General features: G+C 39.1%; 1 protein-coding gene across 2 annotated transcripts in view; it reads left to right on the forward strand.

Annotated features, from left to right (window-relative positions):
- The first annotated feature begins 533 nt into the window (after positions 1–533).
- cobll1b (cordon-bleu WH2 repeat protein-like 1b) overlaps positions 534–24,602 on the forward strand; it is a 140,172-nt gene continuing 116,103 nt past the window's right edge. The window contains exons 1-2 of one of the 2 annotated variants that reach the window (XM_052020483.1): positions 534–1,427; positions 1,548–1,673. In XM_052020483.1, coding sequence (XP_051876443.1) covers positions 1,627–1,673 — 47 coding nt within the window. In that variant the 5' untranslated portion in view covers positions 534–1,427; positions 1,548–1,626. The remainder of the gene's footprint in view (positions 1,428–1,547; positions 1,674–24,602) is intronic. The other variant, XM_052020491.1, reaches the window with a different exon arrangement.

A 24,602-nucleotide genomic window follows, 5' to 3' on the forward strand; every position in this document is an offset into this window, starting at 1 on the left:
GATCTATATTTTAAATAGGAATTTCATGAGGTTTATAGAGAATCATTACTTCAATTAACGCAGGAGCTCAAACATAGCAAATGAAAAAAAAATCTTTCTGCACAGAAACTTCAAAGCACTCAGGTGTAATAGACCGTTTACGTGCTGCCAATCTACGAATAACTTTACCACTAGTTTCTGTGTATTCCGTTGGCAAATATTTCGAAGAATAAGCCCAACTAATCGGTTTTCACTGGTCAATTTGCAGAACTGGCTGGCTCTGTTAAAAAAATGTCAGTGTTGTATCAAGTGATTGCTGGCACATTCTTTTGACAGGAGTGGCTCGATTAAAAAACACGCGCAGGGATATTTCAAGGGTGTTTGAACACCCTGACCTCAATCTCCCTGTGTCACCCCCGTAAATGAAAATAATATGTTCTCCAACCTCTAAAGCAGAACCATTGGTGTTCCCTGCACTCTCACCTTGCCTATAAGCATTGATAGAGCATTGATTTTTAAACGCAATCGTTTTCTTTAGGTAAAATTAAACAGCATTCCCATTCCATTCGAGTAGTGTGGATCTTTGTTTCCTGACTCCTGAGACCAAATGCTGCCTTAATATGGGGTTAGTTACGGCCTCTGTACAGAAAAGTATTGCCTAATTTTAAGGGGGAGGGGGTGCATAAGCAAAGCAGGGGTGCAGTGTGGTAATCAAAACTTTGGCCGGTTTAGCCTGTTTCCTTCTCTCGCGGTTACTGCAGAAGTGCCGCTGGGTGCAAACGACTTTTTGAATTCCATTTAGAAAGGTTGGCTATTTAAAAACTTTCTGGTCGAATGTAAATCGAATGCAAACTGTGCATTTCAAAAGATTGGTGGAGACATTCTTTTAAAATAAAGCACTCCACTTTCCAGCTTGTATTTTTTTGACAAAGCAAGCGGCCGATTCTGCTTTAAATGCAGGTGGACGTGGGGGCAATTCAGAAGCAGCAAATCATCCTGGGATCCTAGTGGCAGGAATTGAAAACCGCAGCTCCAGCCCGCACGGTGCTGGCAGAAACTTAAACCAGGAAAACAAAACGAATAATAAAGAAATATATGCAAATACTCTCCGCTACTGAGCTAGATGCTGGCGTGTTGACTTTGTGCAGTGTGCATGGGCAGGCACTTCTTGTGCAATCTAGTAGGCGAGGAAGGAGGGAATTCTAAAGTCGTGTCCGGGATCGACCCCGTAGCTTGGAAAGTTTGACTCGGAGTGGGTACATTTTTGCACATGTCATGGCTTGAAAATGTTTGTATTTATAAACGCAGCGCGATCGGCCAGTTGAGCAGACTTAGTGTTGGTCCGGACTGCGGAAGTACGAGAGGGCGGCGGGCGCAGTAGAACCCGGCCCGGAGCGGCGGCGAGCGGCGGGGATTCCCGGGCCGGCACAGCGCTTCACCAAACCAAGGTGCATCCAGAACACACGCAAAGCTTTCTGTCATTACTAACGTCAATTACTGCACACTTGCAATTGCTCCAGGCCTCATAATCCCAAATTGTGTCGTTCTTTGGTGTATTTCCGTTGCAGTTGAACAAGAAGGGGGAAACCGTTCTGCTGACGAGGACTTTGTGAAACTGCTGTACAACTTCCCCGAGTGCAGAAAGCGATGGAAGTACATGTACCAGGGTGCGGCACTGCACCTTTGCCTCCTGGGTGAGTACTGCACCCAATTTAATCTCGTCCTTCCAGCAGTTTTCTAGCATCCCCATTTTACAGTTAAATGTTTTTTTTCCATTTTGCATTGAACGTTTTGTCCTTCGTATCAAGAAAATAAACCACATACTGTTTGTTCATTGTTTCATCGAGACCAGGAACGCACTGGCCCTTTTCTTTCTCCCACAGCGGAGGGCAGTGCACATTGGAAAAGAGAGATCGCAATGTGATTAAAAATAGTCGAGAAAATGACCGTTATCATGAAAATGTTTGAGGCGCATTAACCGTCAAGGCGGTAGGGATTCAGGCAAATTTGCAGAAGAGAGCAAAGGAATGGTAAAAGTATTGAATGTATGACAAGTTTCCGCAAGTAAAATATAGAAACAGCGGAGAGGAAAACAGCTCGATTCATTGGAAGTGGGTTTAGAATTTAAGAAAAAATATGACAACATGACTCGCATTTAAGATTACATTGTAATGAATACTCTTCAAAAGCACTTAAGTGGTTGTAAAACACTTCTGAATGTCTAAGCTTGTGAAAGATAGGAAAAAACTGGTATTTTAACTGTCGGGAATCCAGGTGGGGTCAAACTGATCAGAAACAAATGTAGCGTAAAAATCAATGTCTCTTCTGTGGTCTTCCAAAATTTTGCAAAAAGTCTGCCTGGAAACTGGAGGTTGGCCATAAAAGGGAATTTATAGCTCAACTTCTACTTCAGGTAACCCATTTGAGATTCTCGTTTCCATTGTCACCCTCATCCTCCACTCTCTTCCTCTCACACTTATTTGTAACAAATAGAAGCAGGAGTAGGCCATTTGGCCCCTCTTTCTGCTTTACCTTTAAAGAAGATCATGACTGATATTTTACCTCAGCACCACTTTCCTGCACTAACCCCATATCCACGGCCATATTGGGTGCACAACTGACTTACCACCCATAAGAAGCTCTACAGGAATGCCTATTGGGAATGATTCTGCCAAAACCATTCCCCCACCAGCATCCAAGGGAGTAAATACAGTGCTTTGCTCCTTGTTCATATGCTTGGCCATCTTCATGTCTCTTGGCTTCCAAAAATCAATTGATGTCGGCTTTGAATATAATCAAAGGTTGATGTCATCTGCTTTCTCAAGTAGAGAATTTCAAAAGTTTCTAAGGATCATAGAAAAGTCTCAACATTGGAAGGAAGCCATTCAGCCCGTCGGGTCAACGTTGGATACATGTGAGAGCAATCAGTTTAGTCCCATTCCCTCATGAACTGTTTTTCCTTTGGGTACTTGTCCAGTTCCCTTTTGATGATCTGTGCACATACCTCCAGCTTTCTCTGTTTTTTGTTAGAATTGTGCCCTTCAGTTTATGTCGCCTCTCCTTTTCTTCCGCTCAAACTTTAGCACTTGGCATTTTTCTACAATAGGTTTCATCGGCACCCATTCCACTAACCTGTCTGTATTCTCTCAAAGTTTATTACTATCCACCTCACAGTTCACTGCATTTCAAAGTTTTATGCCAGCTGTTAATATAATAGATCACCTTATCAAATGTCTTTTGAAAATCCAGAGAAAGTATATTCATTAGTTCTTACTTGGACAGCTTGAATAAGAATGTAACAGTTGGATTTGTCAGACTCTATTTCCTTTTCATAAAACCATGTTGCATCTACCTTGTCATGTCCTGATTTGCCAAGCATTCTGTTACCACTTGTTAATAGCTTCCAGCATTTTCCCTCCATCTTTCTTTTCCCCTTTCTTGCGCAGTGGAGTTACATTTTCTATCTTTTTATCTGACTTCAAAAATCTCAGGAATTTTGAATATTATTACCAATACATCCACAGTCCCTGTAAGCACTTCATTTGAAACCTAGAGTTACAGTTTTTTGAACTCTGTGGGTATTTGGCATTTTAATTTCTTCCATAATTTTCCTTTACAATTATTAATTGCTTTAATTTCCTCACTGTTGTTTGTCTTTGGTTTTTCAGTTTTAAAAGCCAATATAGAATATTTGTGTAATAACTGGGCATTTTTTGATCACTACGTAATTTCTCTTGTCTCTGCCTTTAAGGGATCCAGACTTATTTATGCTACTCTTTTCCTTTTTACGTGAGTTCAGCTGCTCTCATTCCATCTTCTCACTCAATGATTTTTTTGATTACCTATCACTGGTTCCTGAAAGTATTGCAATTTTCAGGCTTGCTGCTGCACTTGAAAGAATTCTAAGTCTTGAGAGACAGAAAGAAAGACTTAAACTTGAATAAAGCCCGCTACCTAGGTATGAGGGGAGGATTGGGTAAGTGGATTGATAACTTGGAATAATATGTCTTCCAATAATAAACTTTGGAAAATATTCAAATAAAGATTTATTAATTTTCCAGCTTAATTTAGTTGAGAAAAGAAAAATTGTATTGTGAAAATGATCTATCCATGGCTTACTAAGGAAGTCACAATAGTCTTGTCTTTTAATCTAGTACTGTTGTAACTTCTTTAGTAAGGTATGGAGAGATTACTTTTTCCCTCGTACCTAGGTAATAGGCTTTATTCAAATTGAAGTCTTCGGTTTCCTTCTGTTGAAAATGGCTTTGCTGGTTCCATAAGAAAAATTCAATAAACTCATGGGGTTGGAATATAGTGACCTGTAGAGCGCTGCTAAAATCAGTGTGTGGGTCACCTTGTTTCTGATTTCTGTGCCTGTGCACTTACAGTGTGCAATCAGGAACGAGGTGACAGTCAGATGCAAAAGCCACCCCGTTTTGCCATTGGAATTGGCCAAGGGTTGAGCATTAATGTCCTGGGCTGAGGGATCAGGTGCACTTTACATCAGGCCCTTTAGCTCGTGTAGTGTGACTCCACTCATTTGAAAGGTGTTGCAGATCTTAAATGAAAAGGTATGGCAGCTAAGTGGTTTGTTACTTTTTCTTAAATTTACTTAATCTGAATAGTTTTAAGTCTTAACACTTAAATGTGCTTTTAAGTAAATTTATTTTTTGATAATTTAAATCCATTTAAGCAGTGTTAAATGTTGCTGATGATCAAAAACATTTAAAAATTGTCAGTATGCGTTTGATAATAATGAGCCTTCAAAAGACCATTTGTGGGTGGTCTGTGGGCGCGGCCTCAGGATCTTCCAGAGGTCTAGTTGCCACTTGCAGATTGCTTTGTCTCATTGGATGACTGTGGAAGTCAAGACTCAATGATTGGATCCATGGGACTGCAAAAGGTGTGGGTGCAGGAAAAGTGTGAGGTGTGAGCACTGGCAGCAGATCGGATTGGGCACAATTCCCTTGGTCGTTTGCGTCACAGGTATCCCAATGATCTTTTCTTAGTCCCTTTTCTTACCTGCCTATTAGCATCACATAACATCACTCTTATATCTCTATTGAGTATACTCAGAACTGTCTATCCATCACTTTTCCTTATTTATTATTCCCCACTGTCTCTGTGCTCCTTTTCTGCCAGTTTGATATTCAGTTTTTGATCAGTGATCGTGTCGTCAAGTTAAACATTGCATTCAAAGCCACTGCCTTAGGCCAAACGATACCACTGACACTTCATTTGATCCAGAGCTTCCACGTACATTGTCTTTATCAATAAGAATCTCAGTTTCCACCTCTGACAAATTACCTTCTTCAGTCCCTGGGCTAACTCATTTGATGTTCAAACTCTTTGTCACCTCCAACCTATCCCAATTCTTTCTTTGTGAGCCCTGCATCCTCTGTGCATTGTATACCAACTCATCCAGAACTCTGCTGCTTATATAACATCCTGCTTGCACATCACTCCTGTGTTTGCTCCTTTATATTTCTGATGCAGAATTCTCATCCTCTAGTTTAAATCCCTTCAGGCCTCTGGAATTTCATCCATCTGAACCATGCTCCCAGAAATTTCAATTTTCCTAACTTCAAGCTCCTGCTAATTTTACCTTCTGCTCAACCCCTTTCCCACACCAACCCCACTTTATTATCTCGCACTATTCAGAGCCTAGGTAGTTCTGGAAGCGCTGTAGATTCCTATTTAAAGCTCATCACAGCTGAATGCCACGGTTCTTTATGTTCTACTATTGCTCATCCCTCCCAACAACTTTTTCTGTGCTTTGGTCAAAGATCTTGAAATATGTTTAAGGTTGTTGTATAAAGGTATTGCCTAAATGTAAGTTGCCGAGTGACTATATGAGAAACAGTTAAATATAATTCATGTGAACAATGACTCACGTGAATTTGGTTCACATCACCTAGAAGAAGACATTTTAATCTGGAGAATTGTGGTGAGTGCCATTCCATTGTGATTTCTGTTGGCCTTGTTCTTACCCGAAGATCTGCATTTAACGTTTTATATTTGGAAACAGATATATCCATATGGATTTTTTTCTGGTGTTTCCAATTTGGAGGGAAGTCTGTGAAAGAAGGTAGGGAAACCTAGCTGATCCAGATGGTTGGACAGCTGGCAGGCAGATGTGTAATACAGAAAAATATTAAATATTACCTTGTTAGAAGAACATGAAAGGGAAACAAATCTTTTAATGGCAAGATTTTAAATCGAATGGCAGAATCATTAAAAGTATCAGCACACATAGTTTAAGCCTTAAAAAAACACAGGGGATCCTTTAATTGAAGTTGGAAGCATAGGATACAGGATCAGGATGGTTCTGTTATCCAAAATATAAAGGCAGAAGTAAAGTGTGGTTAGCTTGACCCACGTTGCAATAATATGTACAATTTTGTAAAGGAAGGTTGAGGTTGATTTGAATTCTGCAATGTAATGTAGAGTTTTAGTGGTGTCTCAGTTGGGCAATAAGAAGGTCATGAGAAGTCAAGTTTAACATAATCGAGGAAAGAATTATAAGAAAGGGTTGGAAATATTTATCCAGAGGACTGTTAGAGCATCAAGGCTTTGCCACAGGCTGTTGCTGAAGGGTGTATTAGTACCTTGAAAAACCTGCTTAGTTAAGAAGAATATCGAAGGAAAGGCAGAGTAAGTAGGAAACCTGTGGAGAAAAAGACTGGAACAGACTTTAATTTACCTGCAGGATTTGGGTGTTCTGATATGGCAAGCATTTATTGCCATTTCCTTTTTACTCATGATAACATGATAATTAACTACCATATTGAACGGCTGCAGTCCCTCTGATGCAGGATCCCGACTTCCAGGATTTTGACCCTACAGTAATGAATGAGCTGCAGTATCAATTTCTAAGACAGAATGATGTGTGACTTGGAGAACTGGCAGGAGGTGGTGTTCTAGTCCAGTTAGACAGTAGGAATAATGTATTTGGGAGGAGATGTCATGGAGGCCTTGGAAATACGCCGAACTGTGATGTCCCTTTTGATGGGGGAGTATATCATCAGGGTAATCATAGAATGTCAGTCAACTGAACTGCTTTGACCTGGATAGGATTGAACTTGAGCTTCTTCCGTGTTTATTGGAATTGCACTCATCCAGGTAAGTGGAAAGTGTCCAGACGCACTGCTGAGTTATGAGTTGCTCTGGTAGATCAGGATGTGAGTCACTCACTGCTCCTTCTGGCCTGTTGTGATTCTCGTTCACAGTATTTCAGTGATGGCATGTTGTGACTGGCTAAATAATACACCTACTTAGTGTTTTATTTGTTTTATGAGCAATATGGAAATATGGAAAAATTCAGAGATTGCTATTTCCTTCTCTGATTCTGTACATAGTGATGAACGTTGTTGTAATTAGCATTTAATTTTGTATTTGTAGTCTCACTAATCTGCAGCTTCATGAAGAACTGAAGGTGCTGTTGGATGCTCCTTCTTGGCCCATGACTGCCGTTACAACAGCTGATAGCTTGATTGATCTTATAAAGCAGGGAGATACCATGGTGCCCACACCCGTATTATGAAATAGCATGGTTGGGGGTGGGTAGCATTTACAGTTCAACTAGAAAAGTTGGCTGGGAAAAGAAAATCTGAGGTGCTATTGCTGTTGCATTTCTGGAATTAATTCAACCTTAATCCCAGTCTTGTTAGAGCTACCAACAACATATCTTTTTCTACTGGCAGACTTTTCCTGCAATTCTTTCAGCTTCTAATGCCAGGTTACCTTTATTTTAGCAGTTTTTTTTTAGATGCATACTTTTCATTAATTATATTCACAGTGATTCTGGTTGAGGGTGGCGTAAAAGAAGGTTGCTGCTGTGCCTTTGTAGACATATGTTATAAAAGGCTACTTTTAAGTGGTGCAGTACTGTGGAAGAGATTGCCCAGTTCATAAATAATTTTGATATTCATCTGGAAACCTGAGTGTGGGAGAATAAGAAAACAGATATCTCTTGGTGCTAGATCAGAGTTCTGAGAATGTTGTACTTCAGATTCTACTGTGGTTGTAGTATATATATAAAAAAATAAAACCACAAAATTGATCTTGGTGGCAATCTTCAATCTTCAAATACAGAAGTGCTCCAGTACTGCTTCTGGAATGTATCAACTTTAATGTGATGTTTATTTTGGTATTCAGTATTCATATGAATACCACCTAGTAACGGATGAATTGTTTTCATGTTTTCTGTTTAATTTAAAGATAAACAGATGAATTCCTAATGTGTTCTAAATATTTTCCAGATCAAAGAAAACAGTGTGATAGGACTAATCATTTGCAATGCACTATGCAGGTTACTGCATGGCGGATAATTACTTATTCTTTGGGATATGTGTAAATATGTTGAGGGAGCTTTCTAAAGAGTACAGCTTTCAGTTGGTCGGGTGTGTGGTCTACATTTTGGATTTGTTGTTGAATCTCTTGAGAAATTGTAACAGATACTGTAGTGGCAGTTTGATGGAATGATACTACTTACAGATCAGAGAATGTTGCTTAAATGAAACCAGCAGAAGCAAAAAGCCTATGTTTGCAGTACAGAGCAGTAAGTGAGTCAGAGCTGGCTAGGCAAATGTCCTCGGGTATGTGTGTGGGGGGTGGGGGTGGGGTAGTGGAGAACCGTTTTGAAACAGAGAAAATCTTTTCAATGAGCAAAGGCTACAAAGAGGTTAAACAAAACCAGAAGCAGCAGGAATCTGGTAAAAAGGCAGAAGGAGCAATAACCTGATGGTAAAGCAGCAGTGCTAAGCCTTGTGTTGTGTCTAAAGAGGGTTTCTTGCTTATATAATGATACAACTTACTGTCTTCTGGAGTTCAAAATGATGTCAGAGCATTAGTTCTCACTGGAACAGTCAGTACTAATTATTGCATTTGCTTAGTCCTTGCATATCTATTTGGAAAAATTAGGATGTTTGCAATTGGTGTTAACTTAGTCAAAGCAAAGGAAGGATGACTCTTCCAGAAATTATGCTTTAATGTTGGGAAGAGTCTGATTTATAGTTTGTGTCCTTTAAATAATATGTGCTCTGGCTCCATGGGTATAATGTTGATTTAATTCAATTTTGCTTTGCAGTTCTGTTGCAGTAATTTGCATAAATGCAGCCTGAATTCAGTCAGCTGGTGAAACTCTTCAGAGTAGAGAGTCTTGCTGCACTTTACGTTGGAGTCATGTCAGGCTTCCACACCCAAATTATATTCCAACTGTGTGGAATGTGATGTGTGACATATAGCATTAAAAAAAATCACTTAACTGGATAAAGTGGCACATAGTTGGGGACATGATTACTAGGGAAAAGACCATGGACTATCTAGTTTACTTCTCTTTCGTGCTTGTGCTACAGCAACAATAGAGTAGACAGATTGAACATCCACTACGAAAGTTTAAAAAAATATTTTTTTCTCGTTCGCTTTGGTCCCTCTTTAAGTAGCAAGTTGTTCCCCAGTTGTGTTTAGTGTTATTTCTGTGGTTTGCAACAGCAGATTTATTTCTCCAAGTCACAGCTATTTATGGCAAATTTTCTCTGACAAGCAGCACTCTCCAGTGGATTTCAATAGCTGACATGAGCTGGAGAGGCCATGGATGTTGAAATAATAACCAAGACTGGGACATGAACATGTGAGCTTTGGTCTTAGAACCCACCTCTATTCCATATTAAGTACTGAAAAAGGAAAGTGAAAATCCTTTTTGTTGCACATTTGTACAGACTGTGGGTTTCAAGTTATCAACCACCTGACAATAGGAAGTAGGTAGTTAGTTATATTGTTCAATGGCATTAATTGACCTTGTGTTAGCTGTTGATTGTCCATTTGCTTTGAGCAAGTGAGGTGTGGAATTTCACAATAAATACAAATGACGAAATGGTTCAGATTAGTATTTGCTGCCAGTGATTTATTTTCATCAGAATATGTGCATATACAGGTTATAATCAAAAATAAAAATGTATTAAATATAATTAATATGTTACCAACAAGGAATAATCCTTCAAGAATCAAAACACTTGTTTCATGCCAGAAACGAATTTGAACTCTGTTTCACAATGTTTGTAATATAAAATATATCAGATTTCATTTGTGCGTATGTCGTGCACATTAAGAGGTTTAAAGATAATCTGGTGATGAATCTGTTGGTTACTGAGTATTATAGACTAATGTGATACTAATAATTATTATAATCTCTACTGCTGTTGAGATGGAGTTTGCAGATTCTCCCTGTGACCACATGGGCGTCCTCTGGATCCTTTAGTTTTTTCCACATCCCAAATACATGCGGGTCAGTCCATTGTATATCGCCCCTAGCACACTGGTGATGGTAGAATCTGGGCGTTGATGGGAACTGGGAAGTATAAAATAGGATTAGTGCAAGATTATTGGGTCTATTCCTGTGCTGTATGACTCTATAATTTTGTTTTGCATTATGAGCTGAGTTGTAGCTTCAGGTTAGTTAGCTGATACTAATATTAGCTAACTAACCTGGTACTTGGTAATTGAATAAAGTTAGAATAAATGAAGTTAACAAAAAACAAATCAAAGGTAACTGAAGTTAATGTGCGGTGTCAGAGTTTTGAATATGTAGGGTAGCGGTTAGCGTAGCGCTACTACAGCACCAGCGACATGGGTTCAATTCTGGCCACTGTCTGTAAGGAGTTTGTATGTTCTCCCCGTGTCTGCATGGGTTTCCTCCGGGTGCTCCAGTTTTCTTCCACACTCTAAAGACGTACGGGTTAGGAAGTTGTGGGCATGCTATGTTGGTGCCGGAAGTGTGGTGACACTTGCGGGCTGTCCCCAGAACGCTCTACGCCAAAAGATGCATTTCATTGTGTATTTCGATGTACATATGACTAATAAAGATATCTATCTATCTATCTATCTATCTATCTATCTATCTATCTATCTATCTATCTATCTATCTATCTATCTACATTTAGGACTGTATATATATATATATATATATATATATATATATATATATATATATATATATATATATATATATCAGAAATTATATCCTTGTCAACTATTTTTTAGTAGTGCTGGGTTCAATGTCCACCTTTGGCATCCAGCATTTGCCTTATCCTCTTGACCCTACTTTTAATTAAGCATTGCAAATGGTGATGGAAATTGGAAGGAAATCAACTCTTCCTGCAAAATTTATTTGTAGATTATCGTTTAGAACATAGTACAAAGAACACTACAGCACTGTACAGGCCCTTCGGCCCACAGTGTTGTGCTGACATTTTATCCTACTCTAAGATCTATCTAACCCTTCCCTCCCACATAGCCCCCTATTTTTCTATCATTCATGTGTCGATCTAAGAGTCTCTTAAATGTCCCTAATGTATCTGCCCCCACAACCTCTGCCGGCAGTGTGTTCCACGCACCCACCACTCTCTGTGTTAAAAAAAACTTACCCCTGACATCCCCCTTATACCTTCCTCCAATCACATTTTTAAGGGGACAAGATCTTTTCCAGAGATTGCTCTCCAAGCTCCTGCTTAATTGCAGTTGTTAAGAGTCACATTGTAAGTTCCCTAATTAAACTTGGTCACCAAATATAAATGCAAATATACTGTATAATGAAAAACAAAAGAGCTGGTCATTGACTACAGGAAGGGAGGTGGTGCACATGCTCCTGTCTACATCAACAATGCTGAGGTTGAGAGGGTTGAGAGCTTCAGGTTCCTAGGAGTGAACATCATCAATACAGGAAGTCCCCGGGTTACGAACGAGTTCCGTTTTTGAGACTGTTCGTAACCTGATTTTGTCTGTAACTTGGAACAGTGTCCGCGCATGTGCACTTGGCCCGGGGATCACGGCCGTGCATGTACACTTGGCCCAGGAATCGTGGCTGCATATGGCCTCAGCCGCACATACGCACTTGGCCCAGGGTTCCCCGGCTGCATGTGCGCACTTGGCCCAGGGTTGGGCCAAAGAAGGTGTACCGCCGCCGTGGTCGGTTCGTAAGTACGGGCGTTCGTGAGTCAGGCGTTCATAAGTCGGGAACTTCCTTTAGTCTGTCCTGGTTCAACCACATAGATGCCACGGCCAAGACAGCTCACCAGCGCTTCTATTTCCTCCGGAGGCTCAGGAAATTTGGCATGTCCCCTTTGACCCTCACCAATTTTTATCGATGCACCACAGAAAGCATCCTATCTGGATGCAGCATGGCTTGGTATTGCAACTGCTCTGCATGAGACCACAAGAAACTACAGAGAGTTGTGGACACAGCCCAGCGCATCACAGAAACCAGCCTCCCCTCCATGGATTCTGTTAACACTTCTCGCTGTCTCAGTAAATCAACCAAATCAATCAAAGACCCCACCCACCCCGGACATTCACTCTTCTCCCCCCTCCCATTGGAGAGAAGGTACAAAAGCCTGAAAGCGCATACCATCAGGCTCTAGGACAGCTTCTATCCTGCTGTTATAAGATATTGAACGGTCCTCTAGTACGATAAGATGGACTCTTGACCTCACAATCTGCTTCGTAATGGCCTTGCACCTTATGGTCTGCCTGCACTGCACTTTCTCTGTAACTGTAACATTTTATTCTGCATTCATTATTGTTTTACCCTTGTACTACCTTAGTGCACTGATGTGTTGAAATGCAAAACAAAGTTTTTCACTGTACCTCAGTACATGTGACAATAATAATAAACCAATCTACCAATTTAAAATCATTGCTGCTAGAAGCTTAATTGTTCATCAGTATGGTGTAATCTTGTAGCCCTGCTCATACGTCTTTGATTGTTCTGTTGCTCCTCTGATGTTCCCTGTAAATGCTTTAGAGACACTCTGTAGGTCTGGAATTGTTAATCAAGCAGAATCAGTGAGGAGAAAGCTACAGATCAAAAAAAATTGAGCAGGGCTAAGGGTGGGATATGGATTTAAGTCAGCAGGGTGGGATGGAGAGAGCTGAGGCGAGAATTTGGAGACTTTGGGTTGTGTTGAGACAAGAATGGGGCAGGGAAGTAGAGTGCTCTCAGTCTCCTTACATGTTGAATTTCAAAGCACCGCGGATGTTCTAAGACCCTATATGAATAAAAATATAGTACTATTTAATCAAAATATGTATGCAGTGAATTTTAATTCTAAATATACATGATGATTGCAATCAAGCATGTATCTTGAGGCATTAACCCTGAATTCAGTTCCTTAAAAATTTGTCAATTGATTTATTTAACTGGGAAGTTTGAATACATCAGATTTTTATCATTGCTCAGTTTTTCCACTATGTGACTGAATTTACTGGCTTGGTACGTTTTATGGTTTTCTTGCATCAGCTGGCACGAGCTTCTCTACTCGTGTAATATTTAAGCCAGGGTAACTTTTAGCTCTGCAATGCAAGTTACAGTCATTTGCTTAGAGGTTTCTATCTGAAATTTATTTTTCTTCAGTCAATAACATACATCAAAACCAACAACTAGTTCCGACCACAAGAGCTTGGGCTACCATCAAGTATAAGTAAAAAGACTCATAGAAGCAAGAGTACTTTCTTGCTGATATTTTCCAGAGAGCCCTGTAAAATGCCAAACATAGGGACTTGGTGTTCAGAAGGGGTGTGTCAGTTCTAAATTTGTTTCAAAGACCTTGAAAGTGCAATTGAACATTAAACTCAATGCACAAACAAGCCTTATGTTCCGCACATAATACATGAGCAGTTAAAGAAAAAATTCATCCTTGGAAAAAGTGCCATGTCATTGTTGTGTTCTGTTTACTTGATAGCTGTGGTCATTTTTGGGAATTATACAGCTGGATGTTTCTGGCTGGAAAAAATTAAGTTGTTAAAGAGGTTGGTGAGGTGGACTGTTGAAGCCAAAGCATGTGACCACAGAAGTATGTCACATGCCTCCATGACTAATATGGTCTGGCTGTAGTAATGAAGGAAGTATTTTCTGACTGCTGTGAAGAATCATGAATTTAATTTTCAGTTTATTGCGAAAGCTGAAATGCATGGCTTGAGTGTGATAGAGTATTTCTGGAGGTTCACTGATGCATTTAAAGTGACTTCTTTAGTTGGCTTCAGTTTGATGCAGTGTTAAGAGTGTGGTTTATTCTGTTACTTTGTTGTGTAGGTTTTATTTTGTAGGTTCTGTATTTCTAGTGTCTGTTTTGTCAAATAATGTAATTGAACTGAAACCTATGGATGGAACCAGAATATTCCATTACCCTTGTAAAAAGGCAGTGATAATTAATGGCAAATTGGTGTCATCATGATGGTGTAATTCTACTCTGTAGACTGTTGTCATTGTAAGATCTTACAGTGATTTTTTATAGCTGTAACAAATTGTTTCATTTTACAGTGAATTTTTGTAGGGGTAACAAATTGTTTCTTGCACATTCTTTTAAACTAAAGTTTTAAAAAAGATTAACATTAAAGGTTAAAATAGAGACTGGAAAACTTATCTATAACATCATTACACTGCTAGGCTCTTATGCTGGAACAATTACTAACAACTTTGTTAGGTTTAGTTTATAAATAATAACTTTATTTTCCAACATTCTTCATTTTAGTGCTGGGTTTGTATTGCTACTGCCTTTAGTTATGACAACATATTAAAACAAAACATTGCTTAAATTATTTTGCTTAGCACAACATGACAGTTAATTAGTTTTGTCTCTGGTTTGTTTGCTTAAGTGAGCAACCAAATCATACATTGTTTTGTTTTGAAGAGTCTTTCAAGAAGTGCTGAATTAAAAGCCTTAAAGAAAACTTGCCAGATTATAACTTCTGAATACAGCTAAAATCATTGTTGTGGAAGGGATTAAAGTATCACCACATAAAACAACTAGATTGGAAATGTTAGTGCTAGCATTATTCTCTATTATACAAGGAGCTTGCAACATATATATTTAGCTGTGTCCTCATTTACTAAAAGCATTTGACAATTAAGACAAAAATAACTGTCTGATGTTAAAGTAGACTTTATCCTGATAAGAAGCATCTGATGTTATTTTTGGGTGCGCCATAGTAGAGCTCTGATTATGATAAGGCAAGCTGAAGTGCTCCAGCATTCACTGCCAGCGAGCAGAGTGATCTAAAATATCTTAAAAGTGGTAAAATAATTCAAAAATCTATTGAATTTCCTAGCAGCTTGTGACAAATAGGCATTTTGGGCTGATTTCAAAATTTATATTTTAATGGTTCATTGTGTTACTTTTGCTCACTTTTATAATGAAGCATGAATAGACCATCTTGTTTCAGGAAATCCGATTAATCTGTTTCAAGAAAAAATGGTTTCAGGACTGCGATTTGAGGGATTTGCACAGACATCATGAACTAATAAAATGATTGAAAGTTTTTATTCTCATTAAGGGTGAGAAATAAACAAAGGGGAGACATTGTTCTTTCTTGCCCTGTTTTTAAAAGCTTGTAATTATGCTATGGTCTGCCAAATAACTAGTATTTCACTAATACTAGACTCCTACTTTGTGGTGCTCTATTGCATTTTCTTTTTCAAAGCAGAATAAAACATAAATTGTATCAGCATTTTTAATATTTCAGTCTTAAAATTGAATACCCTGTTGTGACTGTAGGATGGTTTTAAACTCCATATTGGGAAAAGTGGAATTTTTATTCTGGTATCCAGATGGAAACAAATTAAAAGTTACAAATCACAAGCTGAAATTCAAGTTAATTTTACCACTTATAATTAATTCTGTGTGTAATTACTACATAAATTCCCAATGCAGTTTAAAGACTTCATTACTTTGTATTTAATCTATTACCATGTGACCTCAGTTCCAAATGGTTTTGCTACAGCAATAAGCAAATATGCTATTACACCTGTCACAAGCAAACCTTCCCAAGTCACTTCACAGGATCATTATTAAACAATATTTGAACTAAATCACACAATGAGACATTGAGCAAATGACTAAAAGCTTGGTCACTGAGGGAGATTTCATTGAGTATCTTAAGAGAAGGAAAGTGAGGTATTGAGAGAGAATTCCAGAGAACACATTGACGGATGAAAGTGTGACTGTCACTGTGGAACGATTCAATGTGTGGATGATCAACATGTCAGAATTGTAACAGCAGAAATATCTCAGTGGATTATAGGCCAGAAGTTTACAGAGTTGGGAGGAACGAGAATTTTAAAATTGAGATGCGACTTAACTGGACCGCTGAGGATTAGGAAGCACTGGGTGATGGGATTTGGTGCAAATTAGTACACAGGCAGCAGAGTTGATGATCTCAGGTTTGCCCATACTACGAGTCTGATTCTCTATGCAACAAATCTTGTCAGAAATTGTTGAACATTTAAAAGAAAATCATTTAATGATACACCATGTAGTCAAACTGCTGAAAGTGAATCTATATTGTTATAAAGTACAGTAAAAAATAGAACTTATTTTGAGCAAAATTACAAACTACTGGAAGAACTCGGCAGGTCAGGCAGCATCTGTGGAGGGAAATGAACAGTTGCCATTTCGGGTCAAGACCCTTCATCTGGACTGTGCGGTAATTCTGCCTCCCCATGCACACACTTCCTCTGTAAAGATTCGCCCCATTTAACCACGATTGTGATAGTTGTGTGATAACATTTTTACATTGTAGAATTCCAGCACAGTAAATGGCAGCTCCATATTAGAATTAATTCCAGAAAAAAAGAATGTACGTGATGAATGAACAAGAAAGTCAGAGAAACCAAAGTTATGAAAGGGATAAAATAGAGAATTAATTATTTGAGGAGAAAGCAAATGGACCCTTAGAATTGTCAAGTTCCATGTCCAATAAGGCAAGATTTCTTTTCTGAAATGAAAACAACAAAATTGCATTTATCTAGCACTTTCACAACCTCAAGACACCGTGAGGCACTGTTACAAAACAGAGAAACATCATTATGTAAAGTAAATGTATGTGGGGTGAACAGTGTGTTTGGTCAGCAGAACCAGACGGGTCTGATAATCTGCTCCAGTAGAACAGAGCACAATTGGCAGCCATAATCTAACACCCATTTACCACAAATGATCAAAAGCAAATTTCTTACTTAAAGATATTATGAAGTAAAAATATATTTGCAGCTTTAGCTGTGAATTACTATTTCCTTAGGAACTCATTTTTTTCTATTTCTTCAGTGAACAGCAAATAAATAGGGACATTCAACAGGCACCGCAGATATGGAAATCAGCTGCCATTTCGGCAGACTCCTATCAGGCCATGAAGAAAAAATAATCTGGGAACCACACACATTATGTCCTGAAGCTAATGGAAAGAAAGCCTTGTGACCTGTCGTGCAGTAACACAAGGGCAGGAGAGGCTTGAATTCTGGCACAGGGCTGGAGCAAATAACATACAGCAAGAAGCATCCGGGTGCCTCCTTAGCTTAGTATTTTAGGGCAGGCACGGTAGTATAGCGGTTAGTGTAATGCTGTTACAGCACTAGGGGCCGCTGTCTGTAAGGAGTTTTTACGTTCTCCCTGTGTCTGCGTGGTGCTCTGGTTTCCTCCCACATTCCAAAGACGTATGGGTTAGGAAGTTGTGGGCATGCTATGTTGGCGCCGGAAGTGTGGTGACACTTGCGGGCTGCCCCCAGAACACTCTATGCAAAAGATGCATTTCACTGTGTGTTTTGATGTACATGTGACTAATAAAGAAATCTTATCTTATGAGCAGGGTAGGGTAAGTTGGTGACAAACAGTATGTGGCAAGTAACCGGCGCAGGACAGGGTGAGTAAATGAATGTAGTAAGTGCAAAAGGGAGAACAACTACAATAATGGCAAGAGGCATAAGGTGGATAGCAGCTCATGACAAATGTAGTAGTAAGAAAGTAGTTGGGTCAAGGAGTGTAGCAAGATGCATGATCACTTCGAGCAAAAAATAAGGCATGAGGTTCACAATCCATAAGCATTAATTCCCAAACTCAACTTCCTCACCAGACTCTTTAACTATCTGATTCAAGTTGGAGAAATTTGACAATTCTACCAGTTGTAAGGGTTCATTTGCTTTCTCCTCAAATAATTAATTCTCTATTTTGTCCTTTTTATAATTTTGGTTTCCCTGGCTTTCTTGTTCACTCATTATATACATTAATTTTTCTTTCTGGAATTAATTCTAATATGGAGCTGCCATTTACCATGCTGGAATTCTACAAGGTAGAAGTTTCATCACACAACGATCACAATCATGGTTAAATGGGGTGAATCCTTACAAAGGAAGTGTCAGGAAGTGGCAGAAATATTGTACAGTCCAGATGAAGGGTCGAGATCCGAAACGTCGACTGTCCATTGCCTGACCCTCTGAATTTCTGCAGCTGTTTGCTTTTCCTCCAGATTCCAGCATCTGCAGTCTCTTGTGTCTCCAGAAATACTGTACATGTGGCTTTCTCAGAAAATTTGTTTTGACCAAACACAAATTCGGTCCATACTTAGAGGCAGAGCACTAAATCTACCAGGATAACTGAAAGAGAAAATTGCTTAGTTATCAATCTCATATCTATAAGAACTCTTAAGTAAAAATATCAGTAGTGTTACCTTATATATAAAAAAAATCATTGGTACCAATTGCACCTTGTATTGGAATGACAAAGCATCAACCTGGACCAAAGTCGCGCAGAATGGGTTTGACACCCGGAGTTGGTGCAGAGTGGTGGTGCCGTGTACACACACATCCTTCAGATCTGGGTAGCAGGCAGATTGCAATATGTGAATATACATCCTCAGTTTTCCAGTGAAGTGATTCAAGGAAATATCCAGATGCATGTAACTTGCATTTATTTAGAATAAGTCAACATTAATATCTCTGCAATTGCGTTTGGTCATTTATAAAGACCAAATAGCCTTATACTGTTTATAACATGTCTGTGATTCTCTGAAGCTCTACCACATGTATTCGGGTGCAGATAAATGAATTTTCTGTATTGTGTGACTGGCATGAGAAGCAGTTTTCAATGAGAAGCAGTTTTATTCCAAATGAGGTTAAATAATCAGTCCATGAACTGGTTGTGAAAGAAAAAGTAACAATTTCATTTAATTTTTGTATGCTCCTCTCTTCAATGAATTATAACTAACAGCACCACTTCTTTTTTATAATACTGGAATATATAAAGGCATAATTTTATTTTGTTAGTTCTGTTGGATGATCAGATTATTTCTGTGGTGGTTTTCTTTCATCCGCAAATAATGCTGTGGGGAATTCATTGGTAATTAGAAAGGAGATGCTTCAGTCACATGATTTAATCCAGAATTAAAGTGGCACAGGTAGTAAAGCCACTGCCTTGCAGCGTCAGAGACGCAGGTTCAATCCTGACCTTGGGTGCCGTCTGTGTGGAGTTTGCATGTCCTCTTCTGAATGCATGCTTTTCTCATGTAATTAATACTGTACTGTTTGTATTTGTTGAAGATGTTTTGAGTCACAATTAAACTGAGCTTATTTGCAATGGCTTATTCCTCATCCAACTCAATTCAACAACTTGAATTCAGCTACTTGTATCTCCCTCTTTTTTTAATGATCATTCCTCTCAATTTTAACAGCTGTTTTTCCTCCCTTAACTGCTTTTGCCTTTCTGCACTGGTTTTTCTTAATCAATTATATATAGTGACAAGAATGAAAATATGCTTTCCCTCCATGATTTTTATTTGACCTTCATTTCTTGGTCTTTCCAGTTTTCACCCTTAAGCTCTCCCATGAGTCATATTTCTCCTAGTCTGTGCTTTCACAGTGTGCTTTCTGTCTGGACACAACCACAGACTTGTTTTGCTCTCCGAAACTTTCCAGAAAATTTGATGGTGACGTTGAGAGTCCTGATATACAGCTGTATTTTTCTCAGCGCAGGTGGCAAAGTATTTCTGTTAATCTTACATCCCCATGCCTACCAGAACTTCACACAAGAAATACAACCACCCGGGATTGCTGGAGCAACAGATGGGCTAGATTTTCAAGGCTGTGTAGGCATAGCAGTCATCAGATCACGAGGCAACACTCCATCTAACCCTTCACTACCTGGTCATGATGATAGTCACTAACTGCCTCCCATTTCTGGTGCATTAACAGTATTTTTAATGTTTTCTCATTCAAGCACATGCTGAACTTTCCCATTGACCACCACTGAAACACATTCCATCAGAAGTACTTCACTGCATTGACAATGTGGAGAAGAAAACAGAAGACGTTTTACTGTATAACATTTGGTTTGGATGTCATTTTGGTCTGGAAATTGCTATTATGCAGTAATAGGTTATCTTACTATTACATGGTAGTGATGGCCACACTGTTGGAGGTGTTTGGTATGGGATCACATAGAGTCTAGGAATTATAACTGAAAAAAGCCAAATGAAATAATCTTCTCCAAGCCCTCTTAAAAGTTTAATAATTGCCTGATGCTTTGAAATATTACTTTAGGACAATTTGAAATATTACTTTAGGACAATATTGGATGACCATTGGATGTTTTGATCATCAGCCACTTGATCACTTGAATGAGTAAATGAACATCCTCAAAACAAGCTTCCAGAAAAATGCTAGGGAGAAAAAACTTGTGTTTTGAAAATTAAACAAATACTGGTATAAAAATAGCAAATGATCTTTGTTTCCTGCACATGCCACCTCATCAAACTCATCTTCAAGCATTATGTCTAGACATTGTTCTGAGCACAGCTTTAGAGCAACAATAATCTTTGTTAATTCTTAGGTTAGAAAATAGCACCAATGATAATGCTGTCATGGATTTGCAGTTTATGGGATCTGACTATGTTTATGTTATTGTTGCACTGACCCATGCACAAGCAGAGACAGCACTCATGCTCCGATAACTGTTTTGAGCTGTGGGATGTACAAAGGAGGTAAACATAACCATTTGCATGTTTAAAAACCCAGATACTCTGAATGGTAGAAAAACAGGGGGCTATGTGGGAGGGAAGGGTTAGATAGATCTTAGAGCAGGATAAAATGTTGGCACAACAATGTGGGCTGAAGGGTCTGTACTGTGCTGTAGCGTTCTGTGTTCAAAGTAAAGTTATCAGGGTGATAGCCATTAAGTTTAAAAGTCCAGTATTTTTGCACTGACTTTTTTCTTGAGAGTCTCCATTTTCTGTATTCTTTTAATATCTGGTTGCAAAAACATGGTCTTAAATTTCTCTGAAAGATGCTTCCAGGTAGTGTGGAAAATATTGATTGAGAAATTGAATTGAGTGGGCTTAAGTGTGTTTGGAGAATGCTCAAAATTATATCTTTTACCTTTTTTTAATGTAATTGTAACAGTGTATTTATGAATAACAAACTTACGGCATTTGAACAATGCCGCATGGGTTAATAAGCACAGCTGGTGCTGCTGCAGTCGGGTTTTGAGATTGCGTACCCTCCTCTCTTTCCTCCATTTACCCATGCAGAGAGGATAATGATATTTCACGTAGAACAAGACCATCAGCAAGAAAACTGAAAGTTACTGAAGCATTGGGCTGAGTCATACTGGGAAATGTTGGCACACCCGTAGCAAACTGCTAGCCTTTACTAGCCTAACTGCAAGTAAGCTTAGGACTTTAGCATGTACGTATCTGGATGTGGAAGTAGAGACCACCAGTAGGAGACCAAGCTTGTGGAGATACCACGTACTTAGACTGGGGAATGCGTGCCAAGTTATGTGAGGCCACTCATTTCTGTCAAGGTCTTATGGCTGTGAAGGGAAAAGGGTAAGAATAGGTAATTTAAAAAAAATAATTTGCTTTTAATTATTTTGTTTTTAAGTGCTTTAGGTCATTGTTTAACTTCATATAATATATTTTGATGAGCTTTTGAATGCTAATAAATGTCAGATTATGATGTTTTGCCATCAGTCAAAGGTTTTCTCAGCAGTGTATGGGTGGGGCTTTATGTGGCCATATGACTTAATTACATTGCTGAAGTCCCTAATGCCATGCAGGGCCTTGGCAATTAGATCCAAGACATGATCAGCCTTGTGGTAAATGCATGATTGGGTATCTTGGCAGCATGCTCTACTCAGCAAAATCTGAGCCAGTGCTCGGGAGGAGAAACCAATGCCAAATGCAAGTGACATTCAAGCATACCTAAATTAGAAGCTCTTTCCCTTAAATACAGATCTAGGCTTCTACATTAACAGTGGTGCATATCTTTTGTCCCTGTATCCTTATATTTTTCTTCACCCTTACATCCCATCTTGAACACATGTTCAACTCCCATTTCCTATTTGTGCCACTTCATCAAATTGACTTCCAAAGTTTACCAAGAACAATGTCTGCACAATTATCAATTTTGGCATAACAACAATTTTAATTGAGATCACGATTGTGTATATCACGACGTGCTTTGTGTATATTTGAAGTGGAAGCTTTTAAACCTTGTGTGTGTTCTACAGACTTCCCGTGTCTCCTGCATTTGGAAAATGAGTGGCTTTTGCATTATTATTCAAGCCTGTCTCAATGTAGCCTCCTCCTGAGATCCGTTTGTTGCATTAGTGCTTGTACCCTAGACCCATGATCTTTTCAGGTATATGTGCAGAGATTGCAGTATGATGGTTGGAGCACGTCCTGTGATCCAGAGAGAAAGTTATATTCCAGCTATTAGTAGTGGTCTCCCCTTTCATATGGAGAACCCAGAACAAAAGAAATCCGAGATCAGTGAAGCCCTGTGAGATAGTTATCTGCATCCTGGTCAGAACTATTCTGGGGACAGAAGGAACAGTCCACTCGACTCAGTTACACCATTCATCCAAAACAATGGTCTAAGCATCCATGAATGCAGGACAGAAAACCATGGCTTCCCATGCCTCTTGAGCTGCAAAACCCTCTGTAAGTGCATTACGTGAATGATCAGTTTTACCACTCTACCCACCACATTAATGCTGTCTGAAATACATCCAATATCTGTACTTGTTGCAAATTTCTTTTAAAAAGCAAGATCTGTGTTTGTAAGAAGCTATGCTGTGAACAGAAGGCTGAATAGTTGAATTCCATGTGACTTAAGTTTTCAGATAGTAAAATCTTCCCTCAGTGTCACCCCAACTTGCTCAGCTCATTGCCTTTGGTGGTTATCTCATGGCTTTCTTTCACGTACACTTATGTGAAATGGTTTGTATCAGTTGTCGAAAGTTGCATGGTAACCTTTACACCTTAGGCATGAAAGAGACTTCCTCCTAAATGCTGCACTTTCTATGTTTTTTTGCATGCAGCTGTCAGCAGCATCGTGATGGATTACTTGCAGTCACCTTTATTTCTTCACCATTTCCTAGTCTGTAATTGATTCAAACCTTTGTGATGGAATAATGATGATGATCAATGATGATGACAGTTCCAAATGAACTTTTCTTTGATTTTTCTGCACGCTTTGACAAAGCTGAAAAATACTATCCTCCAAAGGCAGTCTACTGGCATCCAGTTAAACAAGACTGACCTCATTTGGTTCATTCACTTCTATCCATTAGTAATTGTCAAATTACCTCCTGGTGCCTATTCTTCCTGTGCCTGCACTGTCAGCTTTGAACCCCTTCTGTTTCTCACCTGTACACCACCCCTTGGCAACTCGCCTAGAAACCGTTTTCTCATACACAGTGATGACGCCCATCTCTATTTGACAGCCAGTTCTCTTAGTCCTTCCATTGCCTCTAAATTGTCAGACTGTTTGCCCACTTCCTTGTATTTGACAAGCAGAAATTTCTTCAAGCTTAATATAAGGATGACTGAAGCCATTGCCTTTGGTCACCTTACAAACTCTTTATCTCTTGGCCAGTGCCTCCAACCATCTGTCTGAAACTGAGCCAGGTTGAAAAGCACTATGGCTGTGCATTCAACCCGAATAAGCTTTGGACCATACATCCACATTGCTGTTCGGGCCACTCTTTCCACTTCTTTAATATTGCTGACTCCACACAGCTTTGGCTTGTTTGCTACTGAAACCCTCGTTGATACCTTTGACGTCTCCTGACTTGAATATTCCAGGAATATCCCTGGTCTGCTTCACCATGTTTTACTTTCTGAAAATTTGTCAACCAAAGTTCAGTTGCTGGTGTCCTAGCTTTTACCTTGGCTCCTTCATCCTTCACCCTCACCCCTGCACTTGCCTGTCCAAGGCCAGACACTTATTTATAGTGCCATTTTTGATTCTCACCAATGGCATCACCTCACTTTCTCTCATCTTCTTTGACACTATAACCACGGATTACTGCATCTCCAGTTGTGGCCTTTTGATTTTCCTCCATTTAACTGTTTCACCTTGGCTATCTAAGCAAAAACTTTCAGATACCTTCCTCAAACTCTCCACTACACCACTGCTCTCCTTTTAAACCACCATTTTAAAATAAAACTTTCTCTTTGAACAAGTATTTTCCCATCTTCCCTAATAACTACCTGAGGCTCAGTCAAATTTTCTTTATGAACTCTGTTTTGAAGCATTTTAGAAACATTTTGCTTATGTTATAGTTACTATATCAACAAAAACTTGGTGCTTATGACCTTATTTTTGTGATAATAACTTGCGTATCACCAGTCTGACAAGTGCTGAGCTGCTAAAAAGAGATGTTGTTACTGCTGGGGCTTTGTCATCTCTGGGCATAACTGCTCAAGATGGGCTGACCCTGGATATTACAGCAAATCGACCCTAGATATTACAGCAAATCACCCTATTTTTTTCACCCAACCATGAATGGTTCACCAACATT

This window comes from Pristis pectinata, chromosome 1 (genome assembly GCF_009764475.1).
Source record: "Pristis pectinata isolate sPriPec2 chromosome 1, sPriPec2.1.pri, whole genome shotgun sequence".
NCBI lineage: Eukaryota > Metazoa > Chordata > Chondrichthyes > Rhinopristiformes > Pristidae > Pristis > Pristis pectinata.